Consider the following 16,196-nt stretch of genomic DNA (forward strand, 5'->3'; position numbering starts at 1 on the left):
ACAAATGAAGTTCTCTTTTAATACTAATAATACACTTCATTTATAAGCGCCTTTCAAAACTCTCAAGGACACTTTAAAGCAGTGGTTCTTAACCCGGGTTCTATTGAACCCGAGGGGTTCGGTGAGTCGGTCTCAGGGTTCGGTGGATCCTCCGCCCCAGAGGTCCACCCCTCAGTCTAGACTGCAGTTAGTAGGCACAGTCATTGGAAGAAGGGTGAATGAGCATATGAAACTGATGGGGTTCGGTGTCTCCAACAAGATTAAGAACCACTGCTTTAAAGTCACAGGCAATGTTCCCTCTAAGCTGCGCGCATGCGCAATCGCGCACAGCACATACTCAGCGCACAAGACCATTGATGCAGCGCACAAAACAGAAACGCATTACTTCATATCTAATTTTAGAACTGATATAATCTAGTTAATTGGACCAATTGTATAGCTTTTGCATTTTTGAATGTTACTGTGTCGATTTGTCTGTGTAGGCTCTCAGTCGTGCAGGAGTGGTCCATCGATGAGAAGGTTTCTTCAGCCGTCATCTGTACAATTTTGAAGGTTTCGGACGTTTCGCCTCCTATCCAAGAGGCCTCGTCAGCGAACTAGTGTCTGACTGGTCGTATCGGCCCTATTTATATATCCCTAATAAAGGCTGACTGGTCGTATCGGCCCTATTTATATATCCCTAATAAATAGGGCCGATACGACCAGTCAGACTTTAGTTCGCTGACGAAGCCTCTTGGATAGGAGGCGAAACGTCCGACACCTTCAAAAAAGTACAGATGACGGCTGAAGAAACCTTCTCATCGATACTGTGTTGATTACCATTTTGTGTTTGGGAGCCTTTTACTGAGCGAGTTGCTTGTTCTGTAGCCACAAAGGGACATATGTCTTCTTGTGCCGGTCCCAAGCCCGGATAAATACATCCGACCTAAAAGCTTGGCCAAAACAAACATGCGGATCAAACCTCTAAAGATGGAGGACCCTGATTTGCTGTGGCGACCCCTTGAAGCGAAAAGCCGAAAGGGAAAGAAGATATATATATATATATATATATATATATATATATATATATATATATATATATAAAACTTTCATTCCTTTCATCACTTTGCCGCTGTGAGATGTAAATTTCTCCACTGTGAGACTAATAAAGGCAATTCCAATCCAATCCAAACTGAACAACAACAACTGTACATCCCCTTCTCTCACACCAGCTAACCTCATGTTGTCTTCTTTCACAACATCCATTAACCTACTGTTTGGTGTAACTCGCGACCTCCTGCTGTGAAGTTCAAGACTCAGCATCCTTCTCCCAATGTATTCACTGTGTGTGTGTGTGAGAGAGAGAGAGAGAGAGAGAGAGAGAGAGAGAGAGAGAGAGAGAGAGAGAGAGAGAGAGAGAGAGAGAGAGAGAGAGAGAGAGAGAGAGAGAGAGAGAGAGAGAGAGAGAGAGAGAGTGTGTCTGTACGTGAGTGCGCTCACAAATACATAATTTAGCAGGGCAGACGATGTGTTTGCATATGTGTTGCACTTGTAAAAATAAAGTGCGGGTGTCCAAAACGTGTTTGTTATTTGTACTTCTCTAAGGACATAGTTTATCTGGTTAGTGTTGGAAGAGAGTGGACTTCTTTACTCCGCGTATTCGTTAATTTTGGATTATGAGGATTTTGGTTATCCAAATACAGGCTGGAGTCGATGAACTGTACAGTGATACCTGATCTTACGAGCTTAATTGGTTCCCAGAAATTGTGTTTCATGTAAGGCAAAAAGTCCGTCTTGCAAACATTTATTTCCCATAAGAAACAATTAAAATGAGAATAATCCGTTCTCAGGTCCGCATAAAACATAATTTTTGTCGCGTAGGCGACAGGTGACGAAAACTAGTCCGCCAGCCACTTTGGCACTGCTTGTGGTTTGGTTCGTCCGCCGAAAATGATTTTGTCAGCCAAGACTAGATGCTCACAAATTTGTGAGGCGAAAAGTTTGTGAGCTAAATCATTCATAAACTGAGGTATCACTGTACCTTGTAGAATATTCCAGACACCAATGATTTACAGACAATGGCTTCTTGATCACGGTCCAGTGTTTGGACACCAACGACACACAACATATTTATTAAATCAGAATGGTGATACCGAGACTATGCTGCGACACCGAAACTTCAGTCTCCTAAAACAATTCTTACCTTTTATCAATTCGTCTCGACAAAGTCTTCAGTATGCAGTGTATTGATGTTAACAGGTGCCTTCAAGGACACACTGGGTTTACGCAGAGAATGAGAATGTTAAACAAGCTAGACTAAATATGGCAGAAGACACACCTCATTGCAGTATTTACATGAAATATTGAGAAAATCGAAAGACTGTGGCTGAGGCTTTGCTAGGCAATATATAACCAGAAATAATCCTTCATTATTCAGCCAACATTGACTATTACTATAGGATGGTGTGTAGTATTCCCTCAATTTTTGAGGGTGGTATAAATTTTACAATCTCTCAAGGTTGGATGAGTGCTATGGAGGAAGAGGTTACTTTCCTTCTACAAAATGACGTATCTACATTAACAACCCTTCCTACAGATAGCCTGGATAGGCTCCAGAATGCCTTATGACCCTCGTGACGATAAACAGATTAGAAAATGGCTGGATGGCTGGGTAATTGCTGAATTTGTGTTGACCCTTATAATATACTGTATATTATAATTAAAGCCCAGAGGCTTATTAAATAACTAATATGGTACGATGACTCAGCATCACTAACTCTTTCCACTCATTATTTTTTTCCACCCTCAGTATGAACAATACGGCATTTGTCCAGCATAATCCCCATACACCTAGATTAGAACTGCACCGAGACAAGTAAATTATCGCATTTTACATCCAAGAACCTCTGGTCCAAATGTATCACGTCAAGAACAGATTGACTGAACATTTTTGATTCGAACCTGAACACCACAGTGTCAAGAAATGGCTTCCTGCATCAGGTTTATCAATTCACACAAATTTCAGTCACCACGTTCATCATGGCAGGATAAAAATCGATGGCATGAAACCAACAGGAAGTCGGCCATTGAAGTTTGACAAAACCAATTAATCTTGAGCCCACCAAAATCCTCTGCAGGTAATATTTTAACTCACTGTTTGTTTTGATAGTGTGAGAATAATGAACTGCAATTCACATTGTGTTTTTATCAAACATTTAAATTTTCACTAGAAATACATCCAGTCATGTGGTACACTATATTAAGAGTTGTAATATTATGAGAAGATTTTTTTAGATTTGTGAAAAAGGAGGGCATTTTTGAAATGTTGTATTTTGGAGGAAAAAAATATATTTAGAGAGGAAAAAAGATACATATATGTTCAAGGAAAAACTAGCTAGGAGAATAAAGTTCAAGTTTTTTTTCCATTCAAAAATGCATATTTTTGACAACAGGCTTATCAAGGGAAAGTCTCAGCTTTTCAAAAAAAATGTTTCGAAAGGAACAAAATTCACCTTTTTGAGGAGTAAGATTATAACTATGTACTAACTTGGTGTTGATATTCAACCACAGAAAAAGTTACCTTTCCATACCTTGATTGTGGCAACATGCATGATGCTATTTGTCCACTTTGCATGACTAATCAGACACCAAGCGAAAAGGTCAACGAGCGGCCAAAAAAAAAAAAAAACTTGCGCCCTATTACTAATTCCGAATGTTTTCTGTCACAAATCCGGCTTCACGCAGGCCTGCAATTGAGACATCTAGCACGGGATATTTTGCGACACAATAGGATTTTTGTTCACACATGAACCTGATTGGCCAAAATCAAAGAGGCCTAGGGAGGCGAAAAAAGAAGCTTGACAACAGCTTGCGAGGGGGCACCGGGCGAATAAATACGCAACGCCAGTCTGGCCAGGAAGCACAAACTTGTACTTGTTGAGAGTATCCTTTGATCACCTCACCAGCACGGAGCAGAGACATGGTCAGCAGGTCAGTGGGAATTCAAGCAGATTTATATTTATGTATTTATTTTCAACCTTGATTTGATTTCTACAAGGTAACTGAGGTATTTCCTGCAAGTAATTGATTTACTTTAATTTGAAGGGATTAAAATGCTACGACATTGGGCTCCATCTTTCTGCCAGGGGAAAACGGTCGTCCTTTGATCAGCAAAACTCTGCGTGTATCTGAATTCTATTTTAAATGCATGGAGAGGATCTGGAAACACCATCAGCTGTCCACTGTAGTCATAGGTGCCCCTAAAAGGGTTAATTGGTTCTCATTTACAAATAATTAAATCCTAATGGCTGTAATTTGTGATCATTGATTTGGGATTAATTTATTTTTATGGGTTGAATTCGGTTTGATATAACCTGTTTTTTATCATGTGACACTTGCACGTGAGCTGTGCTTGGCCGTTACCTGAGCCCAGATGCACCATCTAATTTTCCGTTGAAAAAAAGAATCAAATTGGCCACCCACTAGAATGGATAAAAATACAAAATGTTGCTGCTTAATTCATAATTGACAAACGCGATATGAACCAGAATGCCATGTTTACACTAATGGGTCTACATACAACGTATTCTTAAAAGGATTTTTAATTTTTTATTGTTTACTGGACAATCTCCTTAAATGAATTGCATTGTCATGTGTGTGATTGTCATTAAAATAAGGTGATGTCATTGGTGAATGTATGTATTGCAACCAGATTTGAGCACCCAGCCGGCGGCTACAAGAAGATCTTTGAGACATGTGAGGAGCTTTCCGAGCCTCTTCCAGCAACAGTCATAGGTTCCTTTTTTTAAATATATATACTGTACTATAAAAACAAATCACTCTGTTGCCTGAATGCTCCGTGTGTTTTTGTTTGTTCCTCCACTAGGAAGGATCCCTTCCTTTCTGAGGGGAAGTCTTTTGCGTTTGGGTCCGGGTCTTTTTGAGGTGGGGGACGAGCCCTTCTATCACCTGTTTGATGGGCAGGCGCTCATGCACAAGTTTGACTTTAAGAATGGACAAGTCACCTACTTTCGCAAGTAAGTTGATTTGGAAGATTAATGAAAACACAATTCAGCGGTAATATTTAAACAAAATGATATGACAGTGGCTCACAAATATTGAATGTTCTTTTAAGGACTATAATGTCTTTAGAAGAGTACTTTTGGTGAAAGGCTGAACTGTCCAATTTCTGGGACTTTTAAATGGCCGTTGTGGGGAAAGTTGATGCTTTTGTCGTTTACAGATTTGTCAAAACCGACGCTTATGTGCGGGCCATCACGGAGAAGCGTGTGGTCATCACAGAATTTGGCACGTTTGCTTATCCGGACCCCTGCAAAAACATCTTCTCCAGGTATTCAATGACACTTTCTGCTTTTTCTCAGTCATCGAGGCGAAGTCACTTCTGACTTTTGGATTGGATTGGATTGGATTTGCCTTTATTAGTCTCACAGTGGAGAAATTTACATTTCACAGCAGCAAAGTGATGAAAGGAATGAAAGTAGAAAAACAAAATACAATCAACTTAGTAATGCAATGACGATCCCAAAATAACTCCCTCAGTATTAAATGCTGACTTTGTATGAAACCTGTGCGTAGGTTCTTCTCTTACTTCAAGGGTGTGGAGATTACGGACAATTGCCTGGTCAATGTCTACCCGGTGGGCGAAGATTTTTATGCCGTCACCGAAACCAACTACATTACCAAAGTGGACCCAGACACTCTGGAGACACTGAAGAAGGTTTGCAGTTGTGACATGAAGGGATCCGATGCAGTGGCCCTTTTGTTTAAATTGAAAAAGAAGGACCTTTTGTCCCACAGGTGGACATGTGCAACTATATTAACATCAATGGAGTGACGGCACACCCCCACATCGAGAGGGACGGTACCGTGTACAACATTGGGAATTGCATGGGCAAAGGAGCCACCTTGGCCTACAACATTGTCAAGATTCCGCCCGCACAGAAAGGTTTGCTTTACAGTATTTACAACATGTGGTGATCGGGCTCCTTCTCATAGTTGTGCTCCGATCGTATTGAAATTCAAAACATTTGCATTTAATTACAGGTGCAACGATACATCAACTACCGAAAATTTAATTAATTACCAATTTAATTGAAACATATTTTTGATAGTCATTTAGAGACGTTGATAAATTTACAAAAATGTCCCTAGAGTACTTCAGAATTTCGGTGTCTCTGCAGTAGATTTTGGTCCGCCACATCATATTATTCGGCCCGCAAAAGCAAAATAAGCCTGTCAAGTGCCATGATGCTCGCTCAAGTCCGAAAAGGAAATTTAAAATTGTCGCATGTAAACCACAATAACATATTCTCTTCTTTTCCTTTCGGCTTTTCCCCTCAGGGGTTGCCATAGCGAATCAGTGTCCTCCATCTATCCCGGTTTTGTGCATCCTCTTCTCTCACACCAGCTACCTTCATGTCCTCTTTGACCACATCCATAAACCTCCTCTTCGGTCTTCCTCACGGTCTCCTGCCTGGCAGGTCAAGGCTCAGCATCCTTCTCCCTATATAGTCACTCTCTCTCCTCTGGACATGTCCAAACCATCTCAGTCTGGCCTCTCTGACTTTCTCTGCAAAGCCTCTAACATGAGTTGTCCCTCTGATGTACTCATTCCTGATCCTATCCAACCTGGTCACTCCCAAAGAAAACCTCAACATCTTCAGCTCTGCTACCTCCAGCTCTGCTTCCTGTCTTTTCTTTAGTGGCACTGTCTCCAGTCCAAACATCATGGCTGGTCTCACCACGGTTTTATACACTTTTGCTTTCATCCTAGCAGAAACCCTTCTATCACACATCACACCTGACATTTTTCTCCAGCCGTTCCAGCCTGCCTGGACACGTTTCTTCACCTCTTTTCCACACTCTCCATTGCTCTGGACAGTTGACCCCAAGTACTTAAAATCCTCCACCTTCTTTATCTTTTCTCCCTGTAGCATCACGCTTGCGCTTGGATCCCTCTCATTCACACACATATATTCCGTCTTGCTGCGACTGATCTTCATTCCTCTCCTTTCCAGGGCATATCTCCACATCTCTAGTTTCTCCGCCACCTGTTCCCTGTTCTCGCTACAGATCACAATGTCATCTGCAAACATCATGGTCCAAGGAGATTCTTGTCTAACATCGTCTGTCAGCCTGTCCATCACCATAGCAAACAAGAAGGGGCTCAGAGCTGACCCCTGGTGGAGTCCCACCTCCACCTTGAATTCCTCAGTCATACAGACAGCACACCTCACAACTGTCTTACAGTCATGATACATGTCTTGTACCACTCTAACATACTTTTCCGTCACTCCAGACTTCCTCATGCAATGCCACAGCTCTTCTGTGGCCACCCTGTCATACGCTTTCTCCAGATCTACAAAGACACAATGCAATTCCTTCTGACCTTCTCTGTACTTCTCTATCAGCATTCTTAAAGCAAACACTGCATCTGTTGTACTCTTTTTTGGCATGAAGCCATACTACTGCTCACAAATGTTCACTTCTGCTCTTAGTCTAGCTTCAACTACTCTTTCCTAGAGTTTCATTGTATGGCTCATCAACTTTATTCATCTGTAATTAGTACAACTCTGCACATCTCCTTTGTTCTTAAAAATGGGCACGAGTACACTTCGTCTCCATTCTTCAGGCATCTGATCACCATCTAAGATCTTGTTGAATAACCCAGTCAAGAACACCACCGCCACCTCTCCAAGACACTTCCATACCTCGATTGGTAAATCATCAGGCCCGAGTTCATCCTTGCTAATGATTGCTACGTCTTGGTCCACAACAGTCACGTCTTCTACTCTTTGTTCCTTCTCATTTTCCTCATTCATCAATTCTTCAAAGTACTCTTTCCATCTTGCTATCACACTACTGGCACCTGTTAATACATTGCCATCTCTATCCTTAATTACCCGAACCTGCTGCAGGTCCTTACCATCTTTGTTTCTCTGTCTCGCCAGCCTGTAAATATCAGTCTCACCTTCCTTGTTGTCCAGCCGAGCATACAAGTCATCATAGGCCTCTTGTTTGGCCTTTGCCACCTTTACTTTAACCGTGCGCTGCATCTCCTTGTACTGCTGTCTACTCTCGTCCGTCCTCTTAGTCTCCCACTTCTTTGCTAACCTCTTTCTCTGTATACACTCCTGCACCTCCTCGTTCCACCACCAAGTCTCCTTATCTACCTTTCTTCCACTCGATACACCAAGTACTTTCCGACCAGTGTCTCTGATTATGTTTGCTGTAGTTTGCCAGTCATCTGGAAGGACCGCTTGCCCACCCAGTGCTTGTCTTACCTCCTTCCTAAATATCAGGCAACACGCTTCCTTTTTCAACATCCATCATTTTGTCCTCACTTCAGCCTTTGGTTTCTTCATCTTCCTCACTGCCAGCGTCATCCTACACACCACCAACCTATGCTGTCTGGCTACACTCTCACCAACCACTACTTTGCAGTCACTGATTTCTTTTAGATGGCGCCGTTGACACAAAATGTAGTCTACCTGTGTACTTCTGCCTCCACTCTTATAGGTCACCCTATGTTCCTGTCTCTTCTGAAAGAAAGTATTCACAATAGCCATTTCCATTCTCTTAGCAAAGTCAACCACCATCTGTCCTTCAGCGTTCCTCATCTGGAGTCCAAACCTATCCATTACCTCCTCATCATCTTTGTTTCCTGCGCCAACATGTCCATTTCTTCACCAATTACAACCCTCTCACTTGTCACGATGTTCTGTATGACTTCATCAAAGTCCAACCAAAATTTCTCCTTTTCCGACAGCTCACATCCTACTTGTGGGGCATACCCACAAACAACATTGAACATCACGCCTTCAATTTCTAGCTTCAGACTCATCATTCTATCTGATACTCTTTTTACTTCTAAGACATTCCTAACAAACTCCTCTTTTAAGATAACCCCAACTCAATTTCTCTTTCTGTCTTCACCATGATCGAACAACTTAAACCCTGACTCTAAGCTTCTAGCCTTGCTCGCTTTCCACTTGGTCTCCTGGACACACAGTATGTCTACCTTCCTTCTCTGCATCATGTCAACCAGCTCTCTACCTTTACCTGTCATTGTTCCTACATTCAAAGTTCCTACTCTTAGTTGTATACTCTTGGTGTTCCATCTCTCTCTTTTCCTCCGGGAACACCTCCCTCCTCTCCTTCTTCGACCAACAGTAGTCAATTTTCCACTAGCACCCTGAAGGTCAACAGTTCCAATGGCAGCCGTTGTTAACCCGGGCCTCGACCGATCCGGTATGGGATTCACAGGTTTGATTCGCATATTTGTTTTGGCAATTTTTTTTACATCGGATGCCCTTTCTGACACAACCCTCTGTATTTATCCGGGCTTGGGACCGGCACAATAAGACACTGGCTTGTGCCCCCTTGTGGCTACATTCAATAACATATTATAACATATAATAATTATTCTCGACTTCTGATTTGAAAACTAGTCATTCATTAATTTATTGTGAGCTCTGTATCTAATATGTGGAGATGAACCATTCCAATGGTTTCCCCAAATTCAAAACAGCCCTCGAGAGGAAACCGTAACTACAATGTGGCTCACGGCAAAAAATGAGTTTGACATCCCTGATGTAGACAGACTGTCTTTTTTTTTTTACTAAATAATAATTTATTTTAAAAATGAATTATGTCAATGTTTAGCAATTATGGATCAAACGGTGCGGCGTCTGCTGTGATGCGGACTTTGTACCGATCTGTCATGGTGAAGAAGGAGCTGAGCCAAAAAGCAAAGCTTTCAATCTATCGGTCGATCGACGTCCCAAACCTCATCTATGGTCACGAGCTGTGGGTTGTGTCCGAAAGAACGAAATCCCGTATGCAAGCGGCCGAAATGAGCTCTCCCTTAGAGATAAGGTGAGAAGCTCGGTCATCCTGGAGGGGCTCAAAGTCGAACTGCTCCTCCTCCACATCGAGAGGAGCCAGATGAGGTGGCTCGGGCATCTGATTAGCATGCCCCCAGGACACCTCCCTGGTGAGGTGTTCCGAGCATGCCCCACTGGCAGGAGACTCCGGGGACGACCCAGAACACGCTGGAGAGACTATGTCTCCCAGCTGGCATGGGAACGCCTCGGGATCCGCCAGGACGAGCTAGAAGAAGTGGCTGGGGAGAGGGAAGTCTGGGCTTCCCTACTGAAGCTGTTGCCCCCGTGACCCGACCCTGGATAAGTGGCAGAAGATGGATGGATGGATCAAACCAAGAGCAAGTGTACTTTTTGCGCAGTCATTTGACCTAAGGTCCTCTATTTAAGTAAGGCACTGGAAATGTAAATGTTTTTTTTCTGCAGGGCAGGGAGTCAAATTTATTGACTAATCACCAACATAATCAACAGATAATTCGGTTCATAAAATAATATTCACTGCAGGCCAACATTGAATGTGAAAGACATGTTTATTTGTAAACTTTTTGTTTCCGCCTGATACCATGTCACACCTCAGACAAGTCGGACCCTATTGAGAAGTCCAAGGTGGTGGTGCAGTTCCCCAGCGCAGAACGGTTCAAGCCTGCCTACGTTCACAGCTTTGGCATGTCGGAAAACTACTTTGTCTTCGTGGAGACGCCGGTCAAGATCAACCTGCTCAAGTTCTTGAGTGCCTGGAGCATCCGAGGCTCCAACTATATGGACTGCTTCGAGTCCAACGAGAGCCAAGGCGTACGTTCAAACACACAGTGGAGAATCGATGAAAAGGTCTCATCAGCCATCATCTGTACTTCTTTGAAGGTGTCGGACGTTTCGCTTCTTATCCAAGAAGCTTTGTCAGCAAACTAAAATCTTACTGGTAGTTTCGACCCTATATATATCCCTACTGTCCAGACGTGGTGGTGCCGGACTCTGCTATGATAGGTCATTGCTCTCAGGTTGGGGGGAGCAGAGGACTAATCCCTGCGGCTTCACTGATTGCTTCTATTGTCCTGACTGACGACTGGCCTGTTTGCCCAATTTGCCCTGGTATTACCTCAACAGCATAACTCAGCCTATGTTGCCTAAGCAGTCTATTGTACGAACGATCCAAAAGAGAACCAAAGAAAGAGAACCTAGCCTTTTTGGATTGTAAAGTAATTATAAAAGAGGACAGAGCGCTAAAAACAGAAGTCTTTAGGAAGGCCACGCAGTCTGACCAATACTTACTTTTCGATTCTAACCACCCTCTACAACACAAACTAGGAGTTATCAGAACCCTCCAGCATTGGGTAAAACTAATACCAATAAGCGTCAAAGGGAGAGAAAAGGAGTCAAAACATATCACGAGAGCACTCACAAACTGTGGTTACCCTCAGTGGTCTTTTAACAAATGCCAAAAGGAAAGAATAGGGAATGTAACCAACAATTCTGAAGATGCTAAAAGGAGAGAAGTAGCAGTACCTTACATTGCAGGAGTTTCTGAAAAACTACAGAGAGTCCTTTGGCAACACAAAATTCCTACTTATTTCAAACTGATGAACACTTTAAGGCAAAAATTAGTGCATCCAAAAGATAGGCTGCCAAATGAAAAACAAAGTAATGTAGTTTATCAGAATCAGAATCAGAATCATCTTTATTGCCATACATTGTAGAAACGCTGCACTAGTAAATATTGTCAAAATGAAAATTATGAAGAGCAATACATTGGGGAGATTAAACAAATTCTCAAAAAAGACTATCAACATTGCAGGGATAATATTAGTGAGCCTCAATCGGCAGTACATATGCACCTAAAATCTAGCAGCCACTCATTTGACGACAATGAGGTTAAAATCTTAGCGAAAGAAAATAGATGGTTTGAAAGGAGAGTAAAAGAAGATATTTTCATAAAACAGCAAAATCATTCCCTTAACCGTAATGGTGAGGTGAGATTCAATTTGGATCGTTCGAACAATAGACTGCTTAGGCAACATCGGCTTAGTTATGCTGAAGAGGTGATACCAGGGCAAATTGGGCAATCAGGCCAGTCGTCAGTCAGGACAATAGAAGCAATCAGAGGAGCCGCAGGGATTAGTCCTCTGCTCTCCCCCCCCCCCCCCCCAACCTGTGAGCAGGGACCTATTATAGCAGAGTCCGGCACCGCCACGTCTGGACAGTCGGAATATATATATGGCCGAAACTACCAGTAAGACTTCAATTTGCTGACGAAGCTTCTTGGATAAGAAGCGAAACGTCCGACACCTTCAAAGAAGTACAGATGATGGCTGACAAAACCTTTTCATCGATGGACCACTCCTGTACGACTGAGAGACTACACAGAAACACAGTGGATAATCTAGAGTTCAAATTTGGACTTCCATCAAACATTTCTCGAAAAATATGTCTCACAAATTACAATTTTGAGCATTTATGAGGATAAAATTGGATTGTTCCTGATAAAAAATTGGAGTACCACAAGAAAAACAAACCATCCATGGCAAAAATAGTGAATGTATTATTGGACTGCCAAAATCCTTATTTGTCATGATGAAGGGGAGAATGTTTTCCTTGACAAAGTTTGTGATAGTATCATGAATAGTCTATTTTGGGGTAGGGGAGAAAAATATAATCTATCAAAAAAGAAAATTGTACATTCCTGAAGGGAGAAATGTGTGATACAGGTTTGTGGGATGAAGTGGAATAACTGACATTGACAATTAAAAAAAATGACGGTCGTGGGATATTCAGTTTGCTGGAAGTCACAAATTGGAATCTTATGTAGTTAAAGTATGATTTGTTGTGGTGTGGATTTATGATTGTCCACAACTTTTTGATTTTACCCACATGAAGGGGAATTTTGTGGGCTTCCCGTGAGGCTGGTCCATTTTCCGCCAGCAATGCCACACATCCATAAAACATTGTCTGCAGACTTTGATGATGACAGATTTGTGACAGAGGTTCCGCTGCAGATGTGTTCATGCTAACAAGACAATACCGGTTTGGGTTGCAGACGTTGTTCCACATCGCCAGAAAGCATCCGGGGGAGTACATCGACCACAAGTTCAAAGGGGCGGCCATCGGCATGTTCCACCACATCAACACCTACGAGGACAACGGCTTTGTTGTGTTCGACCTGTGCGCGTGGAAGGGGTGAGTACCTGAAACGTTGTCTACGCATATACAGGGTGACCCAAAAAGATGCGTAACCATGAAAATTTCAATTGTGGCTTTGATTAAAAAGCTATTTATTTCAAATTACAACCACACATTATTCAGTATGTGGAAGACCATTCACCAGAGTTTCAGCTATTTCTGTCACTTTTTAGACAATTTGTGGCTTTCCCAAGATGTGTTCCAAATGTCCACCATTTCGTTGCAAGCAAACTTGTACTCGTCTAATAATGTGTGGTTGTAATTTGAAATAAATAGCATTTTAAATAAAGCCACAATTGAAATTTTCATGGGTACGCATCTTTTTGGGTCACACTGTACTTTGACCCCATTGTCATCCTTCCCATTTATTGCGCGCATCAGCTTTGAGTTTGTGTACAACTACCTGTGGCTGGCCAACCTGAGGGCCAACTGGGAGGAGGTGAAGCAGGCGGCTATGATTGCGCCCCAGCCAGAAGTTCGCAGATACGTCATTCCCTTGGACGTTCATAAGGTGGGTGATGACCTTGATTTGAGAATGTCATTAACGAAACGTTACGTCATTAACTGGTGCTGTTGTCATCTATCAGAGGGGCAGTTCCCACACCAGCAGTGTCTGATGTGACACACAATACCAGTTAATAGTTGCTTTCAAAAGGCAACAGCAATTGCCGAACGAAACACGCCACACTTTGTGAAAAAGGATTTTCAGAATCAGAATCCGAAAAACCTTTATGAGTCCCACAATGGGGAAATTTGCAGTCCACAGCAGCAATTTGAAAGGGAATGGGGTGGGCGGGTGAAAGGGTAGAAAACAGGATATTCTAAGCATAGTAAAATAAAAACATCAACTGTATACTGTAAATGTGCAGTTCATTCACTATGTATGCTCTGCAGGAGGAGCAAGGGAAGAACTTGGTGAGCTTACCTTACACCACAGCCACAGCGGTCATGCACGCTGACGGCACCATCTGGCTGGAACCCGAGGTGCTCTTCGCCGGACCTCGCCAGGGTACAAGAGCGATCCACTCACTCTTGAAACACTCGCTATGAAAACTGCTTGAATTTTCACGTTTTCCGCTTGATCCCTCGAGTGCTGCAACGGGTTTCTGGTATTGTTTTTTTTTTTAAGACGTCGCCATGCCATGCACCACGGCTTCCTCCTCACAGAGACATTGCTCAGAGAAGGACTTCTCTTGTCAAAATAGCTTTAACTTCAGAAATCATGGCTGCTGATTAGAAGTCATGTGATTAGCTGCACGTCTGGTCAATTTACTACTTCTTTCATTTACTGGCAAAGTCTGTTTATTTCAACTGGAAAACAAATAGAACGGGGAGGCGCGCCCATTTCTGAAACGTCAGATGAATAAATTTGCTCACGGCGTAGAGGTCTGTCATTGAGCGACCCAAACACGCTAACCACTGGACCGCTCAACACAATGTTAACCATATTTACAAAATACTGTACATGTAATTTATTATTTTGTCAATTTATAAGACAAAAAGGAAAAAAACATGCATAACACTTGAAAACATAAATATGAGTTGACCTATTTTGGGGGAACGACTGCTCAACAATCATGCAAAAGCTTGGTGGGCCAAAACAAAGAGCAGAGTTGCCCCCCTTCTGTGCAATATTTCCATACTGTGCATTTGAATTTCTTTGCAGCGTTTGAGTTCCCACAGATCAACTATGAAAAGTACGCGGGGAAGGACTACACGTACACCTACGGCCTGGGTCTCAACCACTTTATACCAGACAGGGTGCGTATTCGGGCCCCTGAGAAAATGGTGCACTCACACCCACTTCATTGGGTTCCACTTTGGCTTTCTTCTTGCGTGCAGATCTGTAAATTGAACGTGAAAAGCAAGGAGACCTGGATTTGGCAAGAACCCGACTCGTATCCCTCTGAACCCCTCTTTGTGCAGACCCCGGATGCTGTGGACGAGGATGATGGTATGTCTGTTCAACTCGTTATTTGAGTGCTTTTTTTGATTGAATAAAGGCAATGAGATCAACCATTTTGGGTATTGGCATGACTGAGATTGTCCACAGCAAACTCAATTTTTGCTGTGGGCCAAATTGTAGTTCTGGTTTCCTCTTGGGGGCTGTTGCGATTTTGGGGGAAACATTAGAATGTTTCATCTACTCCACATATTACATACAGAACGCACAGTAAATTAATGAACTGTTATTGTGGTTTACAGATGACAATTTGAAATTTTGGTTTGGACTTTAGCAAGCATCATGGAATTTCACAAATTTGATTTGCTTTTATGGGCCGAATAAAATTATGTAACGGGGACTACACACTCCAAAGTATCAAAATAATTTACCCAAATTAGAATTTTAAGCGTACTCACCCAATGGGGCTGATGTGGCGAGGTACAGAGGGCGGTCCCTGAGATGTGATGTGGAGTCGTGTCTCCTCATGGAACGACATCCACATTATTCAAGCACAAGATGACATGATGTTAGATACTTTATATGCTGACATTAAATTCAATGTATGTGTGTCACCTTGGTCACTCTCTTCACAAAAAGACAATTGATAAAAGTTCACCGTTCATATCAAAACACCCAAGTGTGGGAATGGAAGGGAGTACAAAGCAGTGGATTTTTGTTTATCATGTGACCAAAAAGCCAAATAAAAAGCAAACCCATCGAGACATCATCAGTGATCTCTAGTGAAGTGCTCTACACCGTGTGACCAGGCGTGCTGCTGACAATCGTGGTGGCCCCCGGCTCACAGAGACCAGGGTATCTTCTCATCCTCAACGCCAAAGACCTGTCAGAGATCGCCCGGGCAGAGGTGGACTGCACCATCCCGGTCACCTTCCACGGCATGTACAAACCGTGATGGCCGACATTTTGAGTCTCATTCTAAATAAAAGTGCTCTGTGATTACGCGAGCCCTTTGTGTGTTTTGGGGAGAATATCGTGCTCGTAGGATTTGCTTCCCGTTGAGTCAAACAAGTCTGTAAACCAACATTGTTGGGATATTTGTGGAGATTAAATGTGTCACCATAGAAAATGGTAATCGGCATTAGTGTTTTAAAGATGGATTATTACATAACTCTGATCCCCAGAATTTATGTGCCTCCGTGTTGTGGTGTTTACAATCTGATTAAGTGGCTCAACTT

General features: G+C 42.6%; 1 protein-coding gene across 1 annotated transcript; it reads left to right on the plus strand.

Annotated features, from left to right (window-relative positions):
- Positions 1-3,832: 3,832 nt before the first annotated feature.
- On the plus strand, positions 3,833-15,965 carry rpe65a (retinoid isomerohydrolase RPE65 a). Its single transcript, XM_089008228.1, has 13 exons — positions 3,833-3,969; positions 4,691-4,773; positions 4,865-5,015; positions 5,222-5,329; positions 5,575-5,716; positions 5,797-5,944; positions 10,459-10,673; positions 12,913-13,052; positions 13,437-13,566; positions 13,950-14,064; positions 14,722-14,816; positions 14,898-15,009; positions 15,768-15,965. Exons 1-13 carry the CDS (start codon positions 3,959-3,961, stop codon positions 15,911-15,913), a joined length of 1,596 nt encoding a protein of 531 aa, XP_088864354.1. The 5' UTR covers positions 3,833-3,958; the 3' UTR covers positions 15,914-15,965.
- The last annotated feature ends 231 nt before the right edge of the window (positions 15,966-16,196 follow it).

Source organism: Hippocampus bargibanti, linkage group LG11, assembly GCF_051943395.1.
Source record: "Hippocampus bargibanti isolate YZ-2025 linkage group LG11, ASM5194339v1, whole genome shotgun sequence".
Taxonomy (NCBI): domain Eukaryota; kingdom Metazoa; phylum Chordata; class Actinopteri; order Syngnathiformes; family Syngnathidae; genus Hippocampus; species Hippocampus bargibanti.